Source organism: Chionomys nivalis, chromosome 5 (assembly GCF_950005125.1).
Source record: "Chionomys nivalis chromosome 5, mChiNiv1.1, whole genome shotgun sequence".
Lineage (NCBI taxonomy): Eukaryota > Metazoa > Chordata > Mammalia > Rodentia > Cricetidae > Chionomys > Chionomys nivalis.
Window position 1 is genome coordinate 21,459,180 of NC_080090.1, and position 23,814 is coordinate 21,482,993.

The 23,814-nt window shown below is 48.4% G+C and overlaps 1 protein-coding gene across 2 annotated transcripts; it reads left to right on the plus strand.

Moving 5' to 3' along the window:
• The first annotated feature begins 4,567 nt into the window (after positions 1-4,567).
• Positions 4,568-15,360, plus strand: Slamf8 (SLAM family member 8). 2 transcript variants are annotated; one of them, XM_057770248.1, is made up of 5 exons: positions 4,568-4,805; positions 7,060-7,386; positions 11,210-11,515; positions 11,596-11,703; positions 13,571-15,360. In XM_057770248.1, the coding sequence occupies exons 1-5, from the start codon at positions 4,772-4,774 to the stop codon at positions 13,630-13,632; spliced, it is 837 nt and encodes a 278-aa protein (XP_057626231.1). In that variant the 5' UTR covers positions 4,568-4,771; the 3' UTR covers positions 13,633-15,360. The 2 variants fall into 2 exon arrangements, with proteins under 2 accessions (XP_057626231.1, XP_057626232.1); XM_057770249.1 differs by lacking the exon at positions 11,596-11,703.
• Positions 15,361-23,814: the final 8,454 nt, after the last annotated feature.

Here is a 23,814-nt window from a genome sequence, read left to right on the forward strand (position 1 = left end):
CACTAAAGACACTGTCCCTTCCACCTCTTTACAACAAGCTAGAGCCAGGATGAGGCAGAAGAAGCTAGGATGAGGCAGAAGAAGGTGAATGTGATAGAATTGAAGGAGACCATGCCGGCACCATCTCGGGGGCAACCAGTGGGGTATATCCGATACACACATGCAGAAACAGTGACGGTAGCTGTTTCTAGGAAGTGGCTGAAGTAGTGCTTCCCCAGCGTGTTTTGCCTCAGGCTCAGTCTTCCTGCCGTACCACAGCTGCCCAAGAAGGCTGGCTAGGGAGAGGCCACTGGGGCCCAGAGGCTTGGCATCTGCTGACAGAACTCGCAGATGTGGCTTACAAGGTATTGAAAAAGAAAAATTCAAACCTGGATAGATGATCTATTAACAATTCTTAGAGCAGCAACCCACCGACCCGGAAGATTAGTAAAGGCGCCTGATGAGCTGAACACAGAGAGAGCTGGGCTCCCAAGACAGAAAGGGCCAGAGAAAGCAGATAGTGAGGAAGAAAAAGGCAATCAGACATTTCAAAAGTTATAGTCCCGATAGGATTGAAACTGTGCTGGGACCATAGCTAGGAAGAGAGCTTGCCTAGCATACACAAAACCTACGGCTCAAACCCCTAGTAACCCACAAACTGGAAATAATGGATATTGTCTGTAATCTCATCATTCAGGGGGTAAAGACAGAAGGGTCAGAAGTTCAAGGTCATTCTTTATTATCTGTGAGTTCAAGGCCAGCCTGTAACACAGGAGACAACACAAGCTAGACTCCTTCCGACTGAATGATTAAAGGACATCTTGGTTTTGAGAAACTTGCCTAATAGGAATAACTCCAATCTGGTTTGGTCTGGTCAGGATCACAGTCTTATCACCCTCCTTAAAGTTTGGAGGATCAGTAGAGTTCTGTCTACCATCTTTATTGTCAACTGTACATTTCCCCTCAGAGCTACATCTAGAGGCTACCCATCCTGCAGTAACACCCGGGTCCTTTTCCTTCACCCTTGGTTCCCTGGGAGTTTGTTGGATGTCTCCTCCCCCACAGCCACTCTGCCTTAGCCTCTTTCCCTGCCATGCTGTCCTCTCTCCTGGTTGAATAGCCCTCCACCCCCCATCTTGCCTTCTCTCAACCTTCTCACTTTTCCCTGTAGAAGAAGCATGGCCCCGTACTGCCTGTGCAGACAGGACATTTCAAACACAACATGGCTCACCCTCATCCCATCCCTCCCAGCCTGAATCTCTGCACCAAGCAGCCGTGGGTGGGTTGTTGCTTCTGTTCAGGCAGGTTGCTTGGCCACCTGCTGGCCCTTCCTGTGGTCAGTGGCAGAAATGGGCTAATGGTGAGGCTGCGACTGCACCCCATGGCCTAGGAAGCGACTTCTCTCCATCCTCAGTGTGCGCAGACTCCTCCTGACTCCAGCTTCCCAGAAAGGCCCCAGGGAGACAGGAGTCGCAGCCACGGCTGCCAGCTGCTCTCTTAATTAAGGAATGCAGGGAGTGGCCCCTTTGAACTCACCTGCTAATTTACTTGAGCACACTCCCCCCTGTGGCTGGGTAATTAATGTGGTGTGAACCAGTGATTAGCAGTAGTTCCAGGGAGAACCTGCCTGCCTTAACCCTTCCCGGCACCTGGAAGGCAGCGAACGCCTCCTTCTTGAGTCTGCCTTTCTCCACTGTCACATAGCAGAAGGAAAGATTATCCCCTTTGGGGACGTAGGCTATTTTCTGTCAGCTGGCAGGGGGAAGTGTTAGAGGACCACTAGGGGTGACCGTGTCCTCCAAAGGAATTAAGGATCCGGCCCACTTTGCTTCACTCTTGCACCCCACAAACCATGCTGGTCTCATGCACTATAGAATCACCCCGCACAATCTGACGGATGCTTTCAGGTCATCAGCTCACGCAAAGCCCATGTTTGGCAGCACGGGAGATGAAAAGCGAAAGAGACCTGCTCTGATGAGATCGGGACTCCTGCTCAGCATCAGACTATCTCCCTCTGCAGCCATCTTTCCTGTCTCTGGCCTCTTGCAGGCGGGGTTAAAACCTGAGCCTCACTGTGGACCAGATCCCTGTTAAACCCTGACTGGTGCTCATCGCCAACACTAAGAGGGAGATCCAGGTATTGGCCCCACCCCCACCCCTCAGGTGAGCACACGGAAGAACAGAAATTACTTTTCTGATGGTTTCATGGCCAAACTTGGAAGCAAGACTAGAGATTGCGTTCAAAGATTGCGTTCAAAACCACTACCCCCATCTGGCTTGTACTCTAAGGCTCACTCAAACACCCCTCCTTCATCTAATGCCTCCCCAGCCCTCCAGCCACCCAGGCCTTTCTTTGCCCATGGCATCCTGTGCACACTTCTGGCATTGTTCACGTTGCATTGATTGTAATTATTGGGTTACACACCCCATCTCCTCCTCTAAACTTCGAACTCCTTAAGGGCAGGGGCTAAGCCTTTCATCTCTGTGTCCCCAGCACCTGGCAGCTAAATAGATGCTCAATAAATGCTTGATGAATAGACGACAAAATTGACAAGAGAACCATAAATGAGTCCCCTCCCTTGGCTTCTCTGTCCCACAGCCAGAAACTCCCAAACCCTGTTGGGACTTCTGTCCAGCAGACCTTCTGTTCTCTGGACATTTCCTTCCTAGTTCAGGCCCTCCTGTATCTCAGACTCCCTTCCTCTTCTTCTCCCAAGCTGCTCTGCACAAAAGCAGCCCCCTGCCTCTAACCGGGACTTCTTATGGCATTTCTTCTGTCCATCAGTGGCACATTCACCTGGTGCAATGCTCATTAGAACTAAGATTCCTGGGCTCATCTCCACGCACTAAGCCAGCAACCCTGGGAACTTGAGTATTTAACAAGGAGAGCCACTGCTGTCCAGAATATCTGAACCCAGGGTTCAACCTGCATAATCAGACTCCAATGTCCCCTTCCACTCTTCCCACTTAGCCTTTCAGAGACTGTTCCCGGACTGCCCCTCGTTGTTCCTGGAGCCTACTTGGTACTTTCCCACTACAGACTCTTCACACACTCTACCCTCTCCTTGTGTTCAAGGCCCATCAGAACCTCTGGCCTCCTTTTTCTCTTGCTATCTAAATCATGCTCAAAGTCTCCTGCTCAGGACACAATCCCTGCCCAGGTCCACAGACACCTTCCCCCCACCCCTCACGCGATGCTGACTGCCTGTGTGCCAGAGGCCTTCACTCTTCCTGGGGTGTCTCTTTCTACAGGCAGGGACTCTCTCCCCAAACCCTCCTACTTACCAGCTCCCATCCTATATGTCTAACTCCTGATTCAACAATACCAAAGCCTGAAACCCATTTGAGTGAGAAGCCAGAGGCTATGCAGGACAATACACAATGATCCACACCCAGGACATTTAGAAGTCTTTCTCAAGGGCAACATCTTAAAAAAACTTCCCTGCTATTGATAGGGGTGATCAGTAATAGAACATTCCAGAGGCCTTCCATTCCATCCCTAGTACTGAGGGAAGAAGGAGGAGGAGGAGGAGGAGGAAGAGGAGGAGGAGGAAAGAGGAGGAGGAGGAAAGAGGAGGAGGAGGAAAGAGGAGGAGGAGTAAGAAGAAAAAGAGGAGGAGGAGGAGGAGGGAAGAGGAGGAAGAAGAGGAGGAGGAAGAGGAGGAAGAAGAAGAGGAGGAGGAAGAGGAGGAGGAGGAAAAGGAGGAGGAGAATAAGATAAATAACTAAAAGCAGAGAATAAGAGTGAGGAGGGGTAACTGTGACAGAGTAGACCTGTGCTCAGCCCCTCTGTGACCCCAGAAAGCTACCTAACCTCACACTGGCTTTAAATTCCTTCTCCACTAATATTTCCACCAGGGCTACAAGAAGCTCAGCTCTGAGACTGGTCCTCAGCCTTACATCAAAGCAAAAGGGGTACCTGTGTCTAGCAGTCATTCACTCATTTAACAACTGTTTATTAAATAATGAGCATGTTCAGCACAGAAACAAATGCAAGCAATGCTGCTTAGCAGCTACAGAAATGATGAAGCTATGACCAGCTACGTGTCAGGGGCATAAGGGGAGAGTAAATGCACATGGGTACAGAGGCTTGTCACCCTGCCGTAGTCAGGAAGCCTTGAAGGTTGCCTGACTGGGTGCAGAGCCAGCCTGGGTCTGCCGGGATAGATGGAAGAGCACACCTGCTGGGGAAATCAATACAATATGCACAAACCTCAAATGGGTGCATATGGTTCTAAATAGAAGTAATCTGGCTGGGATGGCCAGAGAGGACTGGGGATGTGGGCAGCTAGCCTGGAGAAGCAGGGGAGCCTTACATGCCAAGCTCAGGGTTTAGTCTTTATCCAGTGGGCAGCAGAAGGCATTCAAAGATTTTTAAGCAGAGGGGAAGTGGCGCTCAGAACTGCAGCTCAGAGGGCTGTTTGTGGCAATGATGGTGATTAGACACAACCACGGGCAGGGCTGGCTGCAGAGAGGCCTGGTGACAATCTGCAAGGAGCACATGGGCTGTGTGGGTGTGCTTGTCACCATGCTTTGGCAAGATACATACATGCCCAGAAAAGGGGCTGACTTACAAGAATCCGCTCCTGAAAGCCCAATTAGGCCCAGCCGGGACAGAAGCCAACTTCCACTTTATTCGGGATGCTTTCACTTTCAAGACATCTTGTTTTGAGTCAAGATTCCTCCTTCTGGCCATGGGACTTTCCAGCAGGACCACAGCTCCTGCCCTGCACTCATTTGGCCCAGGATATACTGATTTGCTGAGGAAGTCTTCCGAAGGAGGACGTCGGCCATGTGGTGCCTCTGGGGTCTTCTTCTCTGCGAAGGTAAGTGGAGCAAATGGACAGACAGCCTGTCCTCTGGGGAGCTGAGAGCCCCTACCCAGCTGCCCTCATCAGACCTCTGGGCAGCGGCCTCTCAAAACCAAGTAAGAACCCAGAAACTAAGGAGAAATAGAGAACGAAGCAAAGTCTGTGGCAGCCTAACGCAGGGTTTCGGATGAAATGGGGTGGCAACATTAGTGGCATCTGTAGCCAGGAGACGCCGTCTGTTCTAGGACCCAGGATAGCTTAGCATGATGGCAGTTTTGAGAGGAAGTTGGTGCAGGGATGGTGGAAATCTGTCGGTACTGGCACATGGGGACTCTATAGTCCAGGGAAAAGAGGGGAGGGTAAAGCAGAGCGGGGCTCCCTATGGTCTGAGGAATGTTTCTCAGCCTGAAGGAGTGCTAGGGTCCCTCTCTGTATCCTGTACAAGAAGAGACAGACATTGGGTAGAGAAGAAAGATGACAGCAGGTTAAACATGGTCCCTGTGGGCTTGAGAATAGTCTCCAAATACTCAGTGGCCCCTTCATCCATCTGTGCCTGAGTCCCCCCTCTTTGATCAACAAGTAGTCAACATGACAAGGTAGCTGCTGCAGGGCCAGGATGGAGTTCACGGACCCCAAGACACTGTTGCATCCTTCAGGGACTCATAAGGACTAAACAAGAACTCACCACATTCTCAGACCTTTGATCATTGTTAGAGAGGCTCTTACTGGCAACAGAGGATGGCACACTAGCACTGATACAGCCTCCCCGTCCTGTTTAGAGGAGGAAGGTGACAAGATGAAGGTCACACAGCTGATTTGTGGCAGAGTCAGAACACAAGAGAACCTCAGTTTTAACTGACATCTCCCATTAACACTTATCCTGTCAGGATGGAGATGGCTGGGCCCAGAGATGGCAAGGATGTGGATAAGGAATAGAGTTGCAGCCAGCAGAGTAGCCAGGCTGAATAGGTCTCCTTATCCCAACTCCCAGCCTTGGGTACATTACATATCATCCTAACCTTTCCCTGTATCCCAAGGTCTGCTCCTACGCCAGGCTTGAAGTCAGTTCTCCGCAAACTCAGTGCAATTTACTGGACTCCTGTAGTCGGGTATTAAACCGGGGCACGACAAGTACATGGATGAAGACATTTGCTCTTGATCTGAAAGAGTTCATGGCCTGGTGGGACATGCTGATTCAGAAACAGACAATAATAAGACAGGGGTGCTGATCCCTGATCACTGTGGGAAAACAGAAGGAATGTATACCTGCAGTGAGACAGGAGAGGTTAGAGGTGATGGTGATCTTCCAGAGAAAGAATGAACAAGGCAGAAAAAGAGTCAAGAGGGCAGCTCAAGAAGGGTTGTCTTCCTCATACTTCACACTCAAACCACTCCTCAGAAAAGTCAGCATCCTGCTCTCTCACCTCCTGTCTGTCTCTGTCCTTGTTTCAGATGCAATGGTATGCGATGGATCCCAAAGACCTGGGTACATGCTCTGAGTTCTCAGTTCTCTCCTTCACTCTCCGGACCTAATCTAATCCCAGCATTTGCACTATTCATCTCTCTGCCTCAATCCTCCCCTTCCCCCACAGTTCCCTTCCTTTGTTCAAGTTGCCATCACCTCTCTCTTGCATTAATATAAACAGCCTTGAACTTCCCCCACCTCCAATGCATTCTCCATGCCTATGTGAGACACCACACACACACACACACACACACACACACACAATTGTTTGGGGCTTTTCAGCCCAGAAACCAATGCCGCCTCATGGCATAGTGTGATCCCGCCAACTCTTGCCGACACTGCCTACTTCCTCCCCTCCACAGAACCAATTTCATTTCCCCATGCTCTCTCCCTTGCTTTGCTCCTGGTGCTGCTCCCTCAGCCTGTAGACCTTATCCATCCCTATTCCTGTAGCCACTGCTTGACTGGCCAATTCCTATCCCTCCTCTGGGTTGTTTCTTCTCCGAGGCCGCTCCAGGCTGGGTGAGGACCCCTATTAACCTACTTGTGTGCAGCAACTTTTTCTCATCATGATCCTTAATTTATTTTAGTGACTGTTTTGACGTCTGGTTTCTCCATGAACAGAGACTTAGGTTCTCTTCCTGTTTTGTTCCCCCATCCATGACACACACTACTACACCCTCAACTCAACGCAGCTGCTGGGTGGTGGGGGTGAGGGGGCCAATTCCAAGCAGTTCTGCTGTTTGCCAGGAGTAGGACAAAACACCTACACAGGCAGATTCACCATGGTTTCTGTCCTTACAGCACTCCTTCCCGTTGTGGTCATCAGTGTCCAAGTGCTAAGCAAGGTGGGAGACTCCGTGCTGCTGGACGCAGAGTGCCCTCACGGCTTCCAGGTGCGGGAGGCCATCTGGCAATCTCTCTGGCCATCGGAGGAGCTCCTGGCCACATTTTTTCGGGGTTCCTTGGAGACCCTGTACCGCTCCCAATTCCTGGGCCGAGTCCAGCTGCATGGTAACCTCAGCCTGGAGCTTGGGCCCCTGAAAACTGAAGACAGTGGCAACTTCTCTGTGCTGATGGTGGATACAGGGGGTAAAACCTGGACCCAGACCCTGCATCTCAAAGTGTATGGTAAGTGTACCCAACACCGGTTCCCCAACTCTCCTCCTGAAAATTGCCAGCCGAGCACCTGAAGCCATGGCAGCTGGGGAAGGCTAGGTTCCAGAAAGGCATGGCCTTTGACCATGATGCTAAGTCAGAGAAGAGCTACTCTCTAAAAGTCACATCTACACTTCCCAGGGGAGCACCTCATGAAGCAGCCGGCTTCACCAGTCCACCAACCTCATCTGTACGCTGTTCGTTCTTTCCCTGGCTCAGCAGGCTTGGAAATGATGTTTACCCACCAGACCGTCACCTTTTTCCTCATTTGTACAGCGAGTCTTATAGCACGTACTACGCACAGTGCCCACAAAGATGAAGCACAGTGGTATGTGGGCAAAGCGGCCTGTCGATCCACTCTAAGATATCATCATAGACTACAGGTGGTGCTATTATTTTATCTACCACTAAAAAAAAAAAGAAAAATGTGGCATAATACGTAAATAGTTTTTACTTACAAGTTAAATTCAACTTGAACTATAATTAATTATAGAATTTTTGTTTGATATTTCTGCTTTTTCAATTAAATTTATTTTTTTAAAACAATCTTTTCTCATTTTACATACCTATCCCAGTTCCCACTCCCTCCACCTTCCACCACCACCACCACCACCACCCCCATTCACTCCTCAGAGAGGGTAAGGCTTCCCAAGTGGACTCGACAAAGACTGACACATCACTTTGAGACAGGACCAAAGCCCTGCCCCCTTTATCTAGATTGAGCAAGGTATCCCTGCAAAATGAATGAGTTCCAAAATGCCAGTTCAAGCACTAGGGATAAATCCTGGTCTCACTGATAGTGGCCCCACAGACTGACCAAGCTATACAACTGTTACCCACATTCAGTGGGCCTCGTTTGGGTCCTATGCAGGTTCCCCCACTATCAGTCCAGAGTCAGTGGATTCTCACTAGCTCGGGTCAGTTGTTTCTGTGGGTATCCCCATTATGGTCATGAGGTCATGACCCCTTTGCTCATATTACTGCTCCTCTCTCTTGGACTGGTCTCTGGAAGCTCGGCCCAGTGCTTAACTGTGGATCTCTGCATCTGCTTCCATCAGTTGCTGCATGAAGGTTCTATGATGACAATTAAAGTAGTTATCAATCTGATTTCAGGGGAAGGCCAGTTCAGACACCCTCTCCACTGTTGCTTAGTGTCTTAGCTGGGGTCATCCTTGTGGATTCCTGGGAATTTCCCTAATGCCAGGTTTCTTGTTAGCTCCATAATGGCTCCCTCAATCAAGATATCTCTTTCCTTGCTCTCCCTCTCTGTCCTTCCCCCATTCCCTCATGTTTTCTTTCTCCCTCCCCTCCTCCCCTCCCTCTCCCCTTCCATTCTCCCTTCTCCCACCCCACCCCACCACACTCCCATCATGGAGTTTTTGTTGTTTTGTGGAGGTTTTGTTGCTTGCTTGCTTGCTTTTGCTTTTTTTTTTTTTTTTTTTTTTTTTCATTTCTGTTGTTCTAAAGTTAGTGCTAAGGATTCAACCCAGGGCTTTGTACACACTAAGAACCAATTCTAACAGGGATCTAGACCATTCCCAGCCTTATTTTTCCTAGAAGATACTTACCTGGCTGTGGTAGGTAATACATGCCCATAATCCTAGCACTTGGGAGTCTGAGGCAGGAGGATTGCTGTGGGTTCAAGGCCAACCTGAGCTGCATTACTTAAGAGCTAAAAATAGTCACTATTTTTATTTCTTAGGGTACATGGGGTGGGCTTTACTCCACAATGCCAGCATTGCCTCTTGTGCAGCTGTGACTGTCCCTGCAGCTGGAGTGGATGAATGAGCTGAGGATAGAATGAGTTCTCTTTCTCAGTCTCTCTCCCTTCCTCCCTCCCTCCCTTTCTCTCTCCCTCTTTCCTTTCCTTTCTCCCTCCTTCCTTTCCTTCCTCCCTCCCTCTCTCCCTCTCTTTCTCTCCCTCTCTCTTTCTCTCTCTCCCTCCCCTCCTCCTTCCCTCTCTCCACTATCTCCATCCATTTCTGCTGCTCCAGGCCTTTTTAACTCCCATTTACCTCCTCTATCTAATGGCATGAGACAAAAATGTGAGTGGCCCCACACTGCTGGCTCAGTAAATACTCAAAAATGTGGAAGGTTGCCGAGAGTCCAAATTCAAGGATGGAAACTGGGGAGAGGTCAGGGGCTGGAAAGAGGAGGAAGGAGAGGGAGATGCTGTAAGCAAACTGGGAAGATTCTCAAAGCCCTGGAGAAGGCTGTCTTACCTGCCCTTGGGCCAGCCGTTCAGGATGCTGATTTACAGTTAGAGGGTGCACGCCCAGAAACGCCAAGGCCTGAAGCAAGTTGTGCATCTCAACAGCCAGAATGCTGGCTGGATCTCAGCACTATGCAGCCCCCCACCCCAGTGCCCTTGTACAGGGAATAACCTCCACAGCCATGCAGATTCTGGAGCCTCTCTCCTCCTCCACGTCTCAGCGGCCACACATGGACATTGAGCGTGGTAATGCATGCAGCACCCACACCACTAAGCCCTAAAATGCCTTGTTCTCAGTATCTGAATTACAGATTTTAAGGAAATTGCTGTTTTATTGCTTCCAAATACATAGCGTGATTAGAACTAATTGCAGGAAGCTGCCAGGCAGCCGTCCTTAGGAGCTCGGTTTTGACAATAGATAAGAATGATTTGAATTAGCGGATCGGTTACCAGAAATGTCGATGGGTGTTTCTACTGTGCCTGATAGTGTTTGGAGGCAGCTTGTCCTCTTAAGTGGTGTAAATATCCCCCCTGTAATCTCTGTTTATACTATTAGTATGCCCAGCAAATCATTTCTTTTTCATATCACAAATCCCACCAGATTGAGCTGGCATTAACGAGGTTTTACTCTGCTTGACTTTGGAATGCTGTCAGCGACTCGGCCCTCCTGTTGTCACTATAATGCTCTCCCACTGGCCCCATTGCCGGAGATTCGGGATTTACTCATCAATCTATAAAGGAATGAGGATCCGCTGCTTAGGATGCCAGGACACTATTAGTTAGCAGTCCAGGTATCCAACACCAGTTTGCCAGCACTAGAGAGCGAAGGTTACGGCGATGACAGAGCCCCTCCCTCCAGGCTCCTCATTCACTGCATTTTATGCCCTTCCAATTATTTTCTTGTTCATCAGCACGTGTCAGTGTCTGTCTCCTTCACCCAAAGTGCGGGAATGTGGGTTCTTACCTGAACTAATAAATGCTCGTCATCCCTTGTTGACTGACTGGCACGCTCTGAAAGGAGACATGAGCAGAGCGCCTGGAGAGTTCTGAGTCACACCTGAGCTATCAGGGAAGGTGGCCCAATCAAGACATAAAACAGTGTGTCTGACAGGGGTAGGGGGGCTCTTAAAGGATGCCTAGGAGGGCCCTAGGTGGGCAAGAAGGGGAAGAATAGGACCAGGCTTGGTGGCACAACCCTGCAATTTCAGCATTCTGAAAGCAGAAGCAGGAGGATTGTGGGTGTGAGGACAAGCCAGAATATAGACTAAGACCTCCTTTAGAGGAGGAAGGGAGCATTTATGTGCATAGATGAGCCACACAAAAGCATGAAATGTACGAAATAGTACCTCATGGTTGGGAGAACTGCAAACCAATGGAATAGACAAGGAAGACCAGCAGAGAGTGTAGCTAAAGAGATTGACATATATCATTCCATAAAAGCTTTAGATACCAAGCTAAAGAATCAGTAACTGGAAGGTCAATGAGACTGAAAAACAAAAGAAGCATCTAACCAGGCATAGAACCCAGACACCGAGCTGTGGACTCCGCCCAGCAGCCCTCTAACCTGCTGTCATTCTTACACAGACACCGTACCCAAGCCCATGGTTCAAGTGTTCACTGCTGCAACAGAAGAGACTCAAGCCCCCAATACCTGCCAAGTCTTCTTGTCCTGCTGGGTCTCCAACATCAGTGACATAACCTATAGCTGGCGACGGGAGAGGACAATGGACGTTGATGCAGAACTGCACAGTTTTTTCTCAAATGGACAGCTGCTAAGTGTCTCACTGGGACTGGGAGACCAAGATGTGGCCTATACCTGCATTGCCTCCAACCCCGTCAGCTGGGATATGGCCACAGTCACTCCCTGGGAGAGCTGCCATCCCGAGGCAGGTATGCTAAGGACCAGTAGGCAACACTTTGGGGATTATGGTGCATCAGACCCGTTTCTGACTCTGCCTTCCATGATGCAGCCTCCGGGAAGGCTTCCTACAAGGATGTGCTGCTGGTGGTTGTGCCCATCTCGCTCTTCCTGATTCTAGCTGGTCTCCTTGGGGCATGGCACCATGGCCTCTGCTCAGGTAGGAGTCTGAAATGTGCAGAACATGGGGGAAGGGATGGGAATGCCGGGAAGAAGCCGGGGCTGGACCTCCTCCCACTTGGATTCAGAGGCCTGCACCTTTGCATCTCCGGTCTCATGTCTTGGCCCTCCCCTCACACTTTGGTCTCCAACCAGAACAACTTGATCTTCCTTCTTCAGTTCCTCAAAGGAGCCACTCTCTCGCCTTCCCCACTGTGCACACTCTATTCTCTCTGCCTAGAGCGCACTTTCTGTGATTTTCCCTTTCCATCCGGCCCTCTCTTGCTGAGTCTTCAAGGTGAGCGTGTTCCAGGAAGCCTTCCCTAACTCCCCCCCCATCTGCCTCCCTTCAGTCTGATTAATATCCTTCCTTTAATCGCCTTTACTAACTCCATCCCAAGGACTAATTACCTGTCTGCTCCTGTTGACTTTTGAGCCTCACCAAAGCAAAGGCTGGGTCAAGAGGAGACATACCCGGGTTCGGGGGAGGGGGGAGTCCCTTGAGCATCACGGTTCCTGAGACAGGAACAGCAGTGGTAAATGGTTATTGAAGGAAAGTATTGATGAAATCGATGAATCCTCCTCTCTTCTTGCCAACCTTTTTTTTTTTTTTTATGGTTTTTTTGGGACAGGGTTTCTCTGTGTAACAGTCCTGACTGTCCTGGAACTCGCTTTGTAGACAAGGCTGGCCTCAAACTCACTGAGGTCCACCTACCTCTGCCTCTCAAGTGCTGGGATTAAAGGCTTGACCCACCTCTGTCCAGCTCCCTGTCAACCATTCTTAGGAAAGGAACGCCCAAGAGAAGCCCCACCTCCACCCCCCACCCACCCCACACTCCCGGCCAGTGGCTGACAACACCAACTTCTACAGAAGAGCAGTGAAGAAATCTGGTCAACTCAGGTTTTAGGCTTTCTACACAGATAATCATCCCTGCATCTGCCCAGATGCCCTCTACCTTGCCCCGGAAGGAGCATCTCAGATGACACAGGCTTCGTGGCTGTTTTCAGGCTGAGCTTGGTGGCCTTACTATATTAGCTGTGTCCTGGAAGAGCAGGATCTTCTCCTGTGATCAGGCCTTGGGTCCAGGAGTGACAGGGACTTGCACATTTTTCTCAAGAGGCAGGGAAGTTGAGGTGGAGGTGGACAGCTTAGACAGCACTCCATTTAGGGGGTCCCATTTGTGAGGAAGAGGGTCTGTCCCACACCCTTTGTCCCCCAAGATTTGTGGTAAGAAGGTAGAAGCCAAGAAAAGATCAGTTTTAAAAGACTGTTTTATTGAGCTATAAACCATACATTGTACAATTCACCTAGTTAAAGTGCACAATTTAATGGCTTTAAGTTAATCCAGAGCTTTACCTCCCACCCACAACCAATTTTAGAACATTTCTCTTACCTCCCCCACCAAAAGATTATAACCACTTAGTCAACACTCACCAACTCCCCTGTGCTTTCCCCAGCCCTAGGCAACCACGAGTCCACTTTCTTTATCTATTATGGGCAATTCACGTGAATCGAACCCCACTATGCGGTTCTCTGTGATAGGCTCCTCTCTCTTAACCTAACATCATAACATTCATAAAAGAACAACTTGTGGCCACCTGGGTGATGTAAAAGCTCCACACAATATGTCCAGGGACTGGTCCTAGCTCAGCCACATGACGTCTTGTCATGTAACCAAGCGCGGTATAGCCCTGACTCATGGTATGGGTGCAGACGATGTGTAGACATTAAGAACATCCTGTTCTTAACAGACATCTCCTTTCCTGTGAGGGGGGACTGGGCTCAAGACATCTAGTGTTCAGGGCCTGAGGACGAGTATGCCAAGAGGCCAAACACTGGAAGGGTAACCTTCTGATCTTCTCACCAGGGAAGAAGAAGGATGCTAGCACTGACCGAGTGGTTCCGGAGACGGAGAATCCCCTCGTGTAAGGTACACCATGAGGGACAGCATAAACTGGCGCTTGAATCATGATACGAGGCTCTGCCCAGTCACATGATGCTCCGCACCTGGAAACTTCCAGGATCCTCCTAACTTCCTCAAGTCTCCTGTCTGCTGCTAGAGAACAGCCAAGGAAGCCATCACCCTGGTTCCAACCTCCTCCCCCTCCCTCCTCTTCGCACACGCTGGTTATTCTCTGGGCAAGGTGGACTGAGAAGTTGCTTCTTTAAGAGCCCTGGACATTCTCTAGAACCCACAGAGACATTGTCTATCCAAAGCACCCATGCTTGTAGCACTATATAGAAGGAATTATCTATCAAGAGACTGCCTCTAGGTCAGGTACTGGACCCTAAACAATATCAGATGTTTGAACTAACAGGGAAATTGCGCCAGCCACTGCTAACTCCAACCCCAACCCCTAGAGTCTGAGATCCTTGTGTTCAAGATGCTATCAGAAGAAAAGTTACAGACTAAGGAAAGGTGGAAGGCAGGACTTTTTCTTTCTGGCCTGAAGGACTTTCAGATCTTATGAGCTCAAGGTCCCTCAATGGTAATTTGAGGTTATTAAAATGACAAAGAATAGCTGACATCCCATCTTGAGATGGAAGTCATTTTTCTACCCCCACCCCAGACAGGACTTCACCTTGTAACAGTCCTAGCTGTCCAAGAACTCACTCTGTAGACCAGGCTGGCTTCCAACTCACAGAAATCCATTTACTTCTGCCTCCAGTAGGCAAGGATTAAAGGTGTGAGCCACCATCACCTAGCCAAAAGTCATTTTTCTGGTAGCACCCTATTAATAGACCTCTTCATCACCATTAACTCTCATGCCTCCTGCGTGATCTGGAATGGTGTTTGAGAGTCCCTCTATACACACAGTTGCCAGAAAGGAAAAAGAGAGAGAGAGAATTTGACCCAGCCAACAGTAAGGTCTTGCACAACAGCAAGAGAAGCAGCTAAATTCAGGGTAAATCTGTCTTTCTGAAACTGGGAAAATGGAGAACCATGAAAAGCTACAAGGGAAGAAAATTGGAGGGAAGGGTGCCGAGACATTTTAGAATCTGCCATGTTCATTTTCAGGTGCAAGTGTAGAAGATCCACCTAAGTTCAGGGGGAGAGATAAAGTCCCTACCACTCAATTGTAGGATTGTCAAGGTCGCTTTGACATATGCCATAGAGGATATTGTTCTGGCCATCTTTGGAAAATGTATCCTGCCATTGAATGATTCTGTTTGGAAAACGCCTTGGCTCCTTATTGTTGCTTGGGAAAACAAAGCACTTAATGAGTTAAACTTATCCTCGGGGAGTAGGAGCTACCAAGGTTCATGCTTATTCCCATCCAAACGAAATGGGTTTTATCCTGGGGCCCCACCCAGGCCTTGATAATAGAGAGTAAGGAGGCACTGAAGAAGCAGAAGTAGTTTAGAATATGTCTCTCCACCCAGGAAGTCACTCCTGCCCTGGCACCTTTCCTCTTCTCTCCAGTATCAACAGAGTCACTTTACCTGGGACAAATGATGGGCATAGTCCATTGGCTGTGTGTTCACACTACACACCCCCTCTCCACTTACCCTGGATCCCCTCTTGCTAGCTTTTCTCAGGGTCCCTGGCTTTCTCTCTCCCACACTCACTTTTCTTCTATGCCCTGTCCTCCAACTTCCTCCTGTAGAGCGCACGTGGCACATGCCCACTCAACCTGGCAGCTTGGGCTGCCCTCCCCTGCCAAGTATAAGCATTTTCTCACCACATCATGGAAAAGCAGCCTGTCCCTAAAAACAATGTGAAAGGGGAAGCCTGGGATTTAGTGATGAGACACAGTGGTTCTGGGATGGAAAATACACGCTGTCCCCCATCTTCCCTCTCTTTATCCCCACAGCCTCACCTCAAATCCAAGCATAGTTCTTCTCTTCAGGAGGGGACTCTTGGAACAGGCCCATGCTACTCAAACAAGCTACTGCTCCCCTCCCCAGTGACTCACTTGTCAACTAGTAGACCTATTGTCCTTTCTCTGGAAAACACAAAGTGCTCCGTGGTACACCAATCTTATTCTAAGAGACATTGGGAAAGATGCTTCAAAAGTTACACCATCCCAAGTATGAACTGGATGCTCAGCGTATGTTGAGAACTCTTTGAGGCACTGAAGAAATCAATTTCAGATGAAGCAGAGTAGAGTCCAGTCCCATGTTCGATGGCATATAAAAAATTATTAAGTATGTGATAGGTGTTGGCAGGTTCTCTTTAAAAGATAAGGCAGGCTGGCTTTGTGGTACAGGCTTGGAGAAAAGAGAAAGGCCCAGAGATGTGGCCTGGGGCCACCTCATGTAGGACCTCATGATCTGAAGAGTAAGAACTATGAAGTTTGGGAGGCAGAGGGGACAGTGAATGGAGCTGTCAGTCTCTTTGGGGGATATTTATTTCTAGCACGCACAGGTCAGACCAGAACCCTCCTCCCGACTGCCTTTTCTCTTCTTCATTCTCATTTTCTTTATCTCTAGTGATAGCATTTGAACTTATTCTTTTTTATAGAAAGGATAAACACAAGATCTGCTGAGACCAAGAGGTCCAATGACAGAATACTAGAATATAACTGAGCGTGGTAGCTTACACCTGAAATCATAGCACTGGGAAGGCTGAAGCAGAATTGTTGTGACTTTTAAAGGCTAGCCTAGGATATCTAGTGAGGACAAAGGCAGCCTGGGCTACAGAGCGAGACCCTGTATCTCAAAACTAATATGACAGAATGGGCGAGAGGACAGCGCAGGAGTCAGTTTGAAGAGAGCTCCATTCCCTTTATGGAGATATAAATACTCAGTGTTTTAAAGAGGGGAAGAATGGGGTGAAAGAAACTGCAGCAATCATCAGTGGCATCCCCCCCCCAAGCCTTTCTTTCATGTTTATGACATAGTACCTTGCTATGTTGACCAGTTCTTACTGATCTCTCAACAGTCCCTTCCCGACTGGACTCATATATCCATTCTGCATGTAGCCTGAAAGAAAACCTATAGACCTTCAGAACACACCTTCCTGGGTCTGTGAAAGGTTCAGCGGCTGCCTCTCCTTTGGGCTATGCGTTGGTGAAAATCAACTGCCGGGAGTGGCAGACTGAGCATGTGGCTGGGTAGTACGGATATGCTATTGCACAGCTAGCCTGGCTCCCTCCCAGGAATTGTACTTTTAGGGAGACACAATAAACTTCAAGTATCCAGAGGAGAATGGCCAGAACGGTGAGAAGTCTAGAAGCCCTTCTCCCATGAGAAATGATTAAAGAAGCTGGTTGTGTTTGGTTTGAAATAAAACGACAACAGTAACAAACTCAGATGGATGCAGATATACAAATATTTGAAGGGCTTTAACGTAAGCCCAGACTGTGTAACCAGAGCCAATGGAGCATGTTACCAAGAGGTAGATACTGACCCATGTGAAAAATAGGACATCACAGCGAGGAGGCAGGTCTGTGGTTACTCAGTTCAACTTTTTAGGTGGAAAGCTGAAGCCAAAAAGGTGGAATTAGTCAATGTGAAATCAGAATTAGTTCTAAAATTAGTTTTCTAAAACAGTTCTGCCCCTCAGACTGCACCACATCACCAGGAAAGAACTGTCTAACTGATGATGAAATACAGTTATGAAATGAGCTGCTTCAACAAATGTCAGTAAGCAGAAACTGTCTCAGAGCAAGATCATAGACCAGAGATTGTTCATATTAGGAAGTTGTACTAGGAGTGAGAAATGCATTGGTGTATAGACAAATTTCTGTCATCCAGGGCCATGTCAGCCCCAGCGCATAGATGCTAACACACCTTTCCCAGAGAGTCTAGATGCAATGTTGACATGACCCCTACCAATCAAAGTTGATTGCTGGGATGAAAACTGTGTGCTATTCCTACCCCGAACAATCTGCAGCAGCCTTTCAATAGTGAGAATTCATTACAATCTGAGGAAAGAATGAATGAATAAGCAATGAGATGAAAGAGGCCAGTGGAAGGGTTCTGCCAAGGAATTGGAAAGCAGCCGTGCTTTGTGGAGGAAGATTTATCTAGCTTCTCTTTTGTTGCCATTTTTCTCAGTGTGTTGCTTGGGGGAAATATCAGCACTGTAAGGGGAAAGTAATGGGAAATAGTTACACTATTACCAAGAAACACAAACCAGCAATCATACAAACAAGTGAATAATACACACAGCCATTGAAACCGTCATGTTTTTAGAATGTCTAAGAATAAAAGCGAAACACTGGCATTACTCAGGATTCTCCGGGTCTATGCAAAAGCAAAAACAACAGCAGCTAAAACAAACCTCTCTGGCCTTAGCTAAAGCAAATAAGGAATTCATCCTAAAGTTGTGGCTCGCTCAGAGATTCCAGGAAAATTCTAACCAGACTTGGGGTCTCCATTCAATTATTTATCTTTTTTTAAATTTTATTTTATGTACATTGGTGTAGAGCTGTCAGATCTCCCAAAACTGGATAGTTTCCACAGTTGTGAGCTACCATGTGGGTGCTGGGAATTGAACCTGGGTCCTCTGGAAGAATAGCCAGTGTTCTTAAACACTGAGCCATCTCTCCAGCCCCAGAATTACAGTGACCTTCAGTTTCCTCTCTAGGCAGGGCAGAAAAGAGAAAGTGGCGCTGGGACCAGAGCCACACTTCCAGCGCAGGGTGACCCTGTGACCTGGGATTGTTGGACTGAGACACTCTCTCACTGTCCTCCCTTCAAGCCCATCACACAGCCTTCCTATTGCATCTCTCTTACTGGGGCTCCTTGAGGATCTCCACGGTCAGGTAAAGCCAATGAAACTTAGGCTGAAGAGGAAAGTGAGGTGGTCAGCACCCCAACTGTTGCTCTCTGCCTGACCATTGGCTAGCCTATTCACCACCTGACCACATGCTGCCAGCATAGCTGCAGGAGCTCAGAACACTGGGCGCTGAACCATAGTCCTGCCCATCAGACCCAGGAACACATCATCCCCAGCCCTACAACCCATAATCTACCTGTGATCATCTGGCCCTCAAATATTGGGGAATCCTCCTGGCTCTTATTGATAACAGTAGCCTTACAGCCTAACACCCAGAAAATTCCTAACAGTCCCATCCTCCAACACTCTCACACACCAGGCACACAGAGGCACAACACAGCACACCACACACACACACACACACCACAGCCTTGGCTTCTTCCCAAGCCTTGAGCACACATCCCACATGCAGTAATGCCTCAGCATGAGAAGGTAAGAGAAAATGTGGCCTGACCATAGACTAGACGACTACAGGGAAAAAGAAAAGGGGGTACAGAGGACAGAAGGAGGCTCACAGATTATCTGAAGCCTGGGCAGTCAAGAGAAGACAGATCAGTGTACTCATCTGCCAGAGAATTCCATATCAAAGGCCAGAGTTACCACCCAGAGTGTCAGCCAAGTTCAGGGAGTGGCTAACTCAGAGTTTTGTTCTCTGGAAGCTATGTCCTAAAGGGACAAGAGAATGGAAGGCCTTCCAACCCATCCCCTGTCAGCTACCCCTAGGAGGTCATGCTCAGAAATAATATCACCCTGCACTATTGCTCTAGTCTAGGCTCCCAGGGGCCTTCCCTGGCTCACCTCCACCAGTAGGGAGATAAGGGACGCTACCTGGAGTTCACTCTCCTTCTGATCCATACTCTGCAAATTCAAGATCCAGGAAGTCCCTGCCCACACAAGAATTCTGAGACTTCTGTTCTGGATTCATCCTGCCAAAGCCAGGTATAACCACCCACATATGTGGCCCTATGTCTGAAGTTAGTTTTTGTGGGGGAGGGCATTGTAAGTATTCACAGCTTGTGAGTGTGTGTGTGTGAGTGTGTGTGTGTGTGTGTGTGTGGTGTGTGTGAAGATCCTCCACAGTGAAGGATGCAGAGGATGCAGTTACAGATAAGAAAATAAAGGGTCCACCCTCAGGCCCAAGACAATGAGCTGGTTTTTCCCTTACAAACGTAGGCTGTAGAGTATTGGTTTGCACTGTATGAAGATGTGGGCCAAAAGCTACGCAGGAGGGAATAGGCAAGATTCTGGGGAGAAGGAGAACTCTGAGAAGAAGAGCAGCAGGAAGATGCCAGGGAGGCACTGAAGACATCAGACATATAGTACAGAGTAGAGGTAACGGAGCCATGTGGTAGGATGTAGATTAATTGACACAGATTAATTTGTTATAAGAGCTAGGGGGACAAGCCTAAGCTAAAAGTCAAACTTTCATAATTAATAATGAGTCTCTGTGTCGTTATTTGCGGGCTGCTGATCCCGACGAAAAAGTGTGACTACAACAGTGCTTTGATATGAAACCCCAGAGTTGCTCAGTCCAAACTCCCCGGTCATTTTGAAAGACAAAAAATAACAATTTCGAGTAACAACATTTTTATTGTTTAAGAATTTTGTATATGTGTGTAATAAGTTTTGATTAAACTCGCCCACATTCCCCTCCCTTCAAATCCTTCCACATCCTCCCTACCACTTTTCCTCCCAATTTCACGTACTCATTTTTTTAAAGCCCACTGAGTCCACTTAGCACTGCCTGTATGTATGAGACCATCTATTAGAGCATAAGCGCTCTCTCACAGGCCACATCCTCGTAAGAAACTGACTCTTTCCCTCCCCAAGAAGCCACCAACTGCCAAGAGTTCCTCAGCCAGGGACAGGACTTCACGAGCCCTTCCTTGATCTATACTGGGATTTTTGGCTTGCTTGGTCATGTGCAAGGAGCATGCATGCAGGTACAGCCTCTGTGAGTTCACGCATGAGCTCACATGTGAGTTCACATGTACAATGGTGTCATCTTGTCCAGGAAGCACTACTTCACTGCAAATGTCCCCTACATTTCTCCTGCTCCCTCTTCTCCAATGATTTATAGTTACCAACGTTAAGACTGGGCTTACACGGGAGGACCCTTCCCCTTGGGCTTTTTTTCCTGTCATAATTACTAGCCAATCCCATCTTTGCCTACAGCTCCTAAAGATACACAATAGAAGGCTGTGAATTCGAACTTGGCACAACAGACTCTGATGTCCCAGTCGGCTGAGCTGTCCATCTTCAGGATTCATTCTCTCAGTGTGCCTCTAAAGGGCACTGAGAAAGGGCACTGAGAAAGCAGCTGCCTCTGCCTCTCACTGCGCTCAGGAAGCAGCAGTCCGCCAGGCGGAGACAGGCACGGGACGAATAAGCACAAATGGTTAGCGAGAATTGTACCAAGTTTCTTCAGAAGAAAATAATTGAGAACCACAAGTAAGTAAAAGAACCGAGGGAGAAAATATAGCTGGCAGGAAAGCAGCTCACAAAACGCCTCTCTGAGGAAGGGATGTTCAAGCCACAAGCAGCAGAGAGCGGGAATTGGTAAAGCAGAGTAGGGAAGGCCTGCAAGCTCAGACACTGGCAAGGATGGCGAGCCTTCTGGAAAGATTTTGTTATGTGTGAATGTCTAAACTTTCAGCTCTAAAGGAAGGTCCCTGTGGCCAATAGGTAATGAGCAAGAGGGGCCTTGAAAAGAGCCTATTGCAGAGGTCAGGTCAGGCGGGGTCTGGTAAGACACGGTCAGACTTACATTTTAATTATAAAGGTAAAAGGAGGCCACTGGAGAGCTCTAAGGGAGGAAATGACATGATCTGACTCGCATTTTTAAAAGGCCTGACTGGCCCTGTGTGAAGAATCGAGCTAAGGGGAAAATAAAAGCCCGAAGACAAAGCCACTGCAGTGATCCTAGCAGAAAGAGGCGCAGCCTCGAACGGACCCAGAGCAGTGGAGAAAGCGGATAGATCTAATAAGCACCCCGTACCTAGAATAGACACAGCTCTGTGTCCAAGGCCACCACAGGGGTACCTGGTCTGAGTAGACATGATGGGTAGATGGGGGTGTCATTCATCAAAACTGGTAATACCGAGAGCTGAGCACATCGTAGGATAGAGTCAAGAATTCCTTCACCCTTAATTATCAGGGGACAGGAGCTAACGAAAAATATGAAAAGGATGAGAAATATATTGGTTTGGATCATATGAAAATTGTCAGAGATACAAGCAATACAGATGATTTCATAGAATTCAACATAGTAATTTCAATATAAGTCAGCCTAAGGAAGAAAAATCCCTCCTTTGCTCTGGTTCTACGCCCACCCAGGATCATAGGGATATATTATAGTCGGGGACTTTTTACACTGCACATCTACTAGGTTCCTCAGACATGAACTTGAGAATTGAGGTTTATGAGGTATTTTTAAGATAAAAGCAGCTCCCAAAGAGACTTCGGCCCAAACTCATCCAGACCCACAGTGTCCTCTCTCCTGGCCTGGATCCAGACTTAAAATTTTCAGAAAAACCAAGAACACCCAGGACCTGAAATCATAATGATAAAGAGTGCTGGAACTGCCTACCCACAGAGACTCCTGCAGTGTTGGGGTCACACAGAAACTGTCTGGATGGAGTCCCTGCGAAAAACCTTTCCGAGCAATGGTAGTGACATGGCCAGGTTAAGTCAGACACAGAAGGCTGGTGCTTCACTTACTACAAAGCATCTGTGTTGCCCCATGCTATGATTGTCCCTCAAAGGTGTCACACAGGCCAGGTCAGAGGCTCTGCAGTATCCTTTCATGAGAAGGACATCAAGAATTGCTGCCTGTCAGGAAACTGGGAAACAGAGGGTGCAAAACGCTCTTGAAAGGCAGTTGGGAGCTCACTGCTGATTAGTGCCCGGTGCCTGCTGCTGATGGCTGGCAGCTGGCTGCAAACAGCAAGGTTAAAGGTCACTAGATGCTCAGCCACTCTGGCCTAGAGATGCCCGAGTCACTTCCGAGGGCTAACAAGTTGTCTGGGGAAGGGGAAGAGAGAGAGGGATTCCAGACCACCCCAAGTCTGCACGGAGAAGGAGACTGTGGTTTATTGCATCCTATGCCTTGACCCTGTAGCCACTCAGCCATCACTATCCCAGCCGGCATCTTACCCCCTCACCACACAAACATCCCATTACCAAGTTGTCCCCTTGCCTCCAACTCCCAGCCAGGTCTCGGTGCTGTTTTCAGAGCTAGGTCTCATTCCTGGAGGCTGAGTCAGCTGGGTTCTACACACTAAAGCAGGGTCTCCTTATACTGTCTGGGTTGGGAATGTCTAGAGAAAATGCAGAATAAGCCAGAATCCCTCGACTCTGGCGGAATGCAGCTTCAGAGGACTGTTTGCAGCAAAAGAAATAAAAGGGCCCAGGTTAGAGGATGGATCCCCTGCTGGGGTGCACAGGCAGCTAGCACAGACAAACCTTCCTCAGCCCTAGACACAGGGGACTTAAAATGAAGGTGACGATCGTGAGCGGAACCCGCTCACACCCTCCATTCCAGACAAGCAAGGCTCTTATCTACCCGAGAATTCTGACACATTCGCTGCTCTATCCCTTAATCCCAGCACTCCTCCCTCCCTCTCAACCTGACATGCAATCCTTCATCCATCTTGCTTTCCGAGCAAGTGATTCAAGGCCCAGCCCTGGGCACTCCTACTTGCAGAAGCCTTTCCTCAAATGATCTCACAGCACCCGGTCTCCCAGCTCACTGTCCGCTGAATCAACAGCTGTAGGCATCATTCTATAAATTTTCCAAATGAACTTAATCATCTCCCTTAGGAGGTTGGCTGCTCCCAAAAGGATCAGGTTTCATATCCCTGTCCCATCGCACACATTAAGCAAATCCCCCAAAGCACACTGTTAATTAAGAGGTTAATGTGGGAACTAGGGGCAGACATAACCATTGCCACAAAGTCTCTCTACTGCGTGAGCCAAGGGTCTTAGTTGGGGATGTTCTCCTACTCTTGTCTCCCCTTCCAGGCAGCACAGTCAATAGTGTGGACCCAGGGAACCTTCTAGAGCCTTCACGAAGCTCTACATCCTGGACAAGAGTCCTGGACAAGACTGTTTATCCCCTAACTTCTCACCTCTCTAGGAACTGACACCAACAGTTAACTCCTCTTGCCTCAAGCAATCTGTACCCTCATCTCTTTTCTTTCCTAGAAACAATATGTATTGAGTATTGTCTATATACCTGGCATTTACTTATTTACTGTATAAATACTATTTATTTATGTATTTGTGCATGTGTGTATGGTGGGGGTATACATGTGCCACAGCACACATGTAGAGGTTAGAAGACAGTTCCATGGAGTTGGTTCTCTTCGTCCATCTTTATGTGG

Coding starts and splice junctions, on each gene's coding strand:
- Slamf8 (XM_057770248.1), top strand. CDS start 4,772: ATGTGGTGCCTCTGGGGTCTTCTTCTCTGCGAAG. Junction 11,516..11,595: donor GAGCTGCCATCCCGAGGCAG/GTATGCTAAGGA, acceptor TCCATGATGCAG/CCTCCGGGAAGGCTTCCTAC. Junction 11,704..13,570: donor GCACCATGGCCTCTGCTCAG/GTAGGAGTCTGA, acceptor TCTTCTCACCAG/GGAAGAAGAAGGATGCTAGC.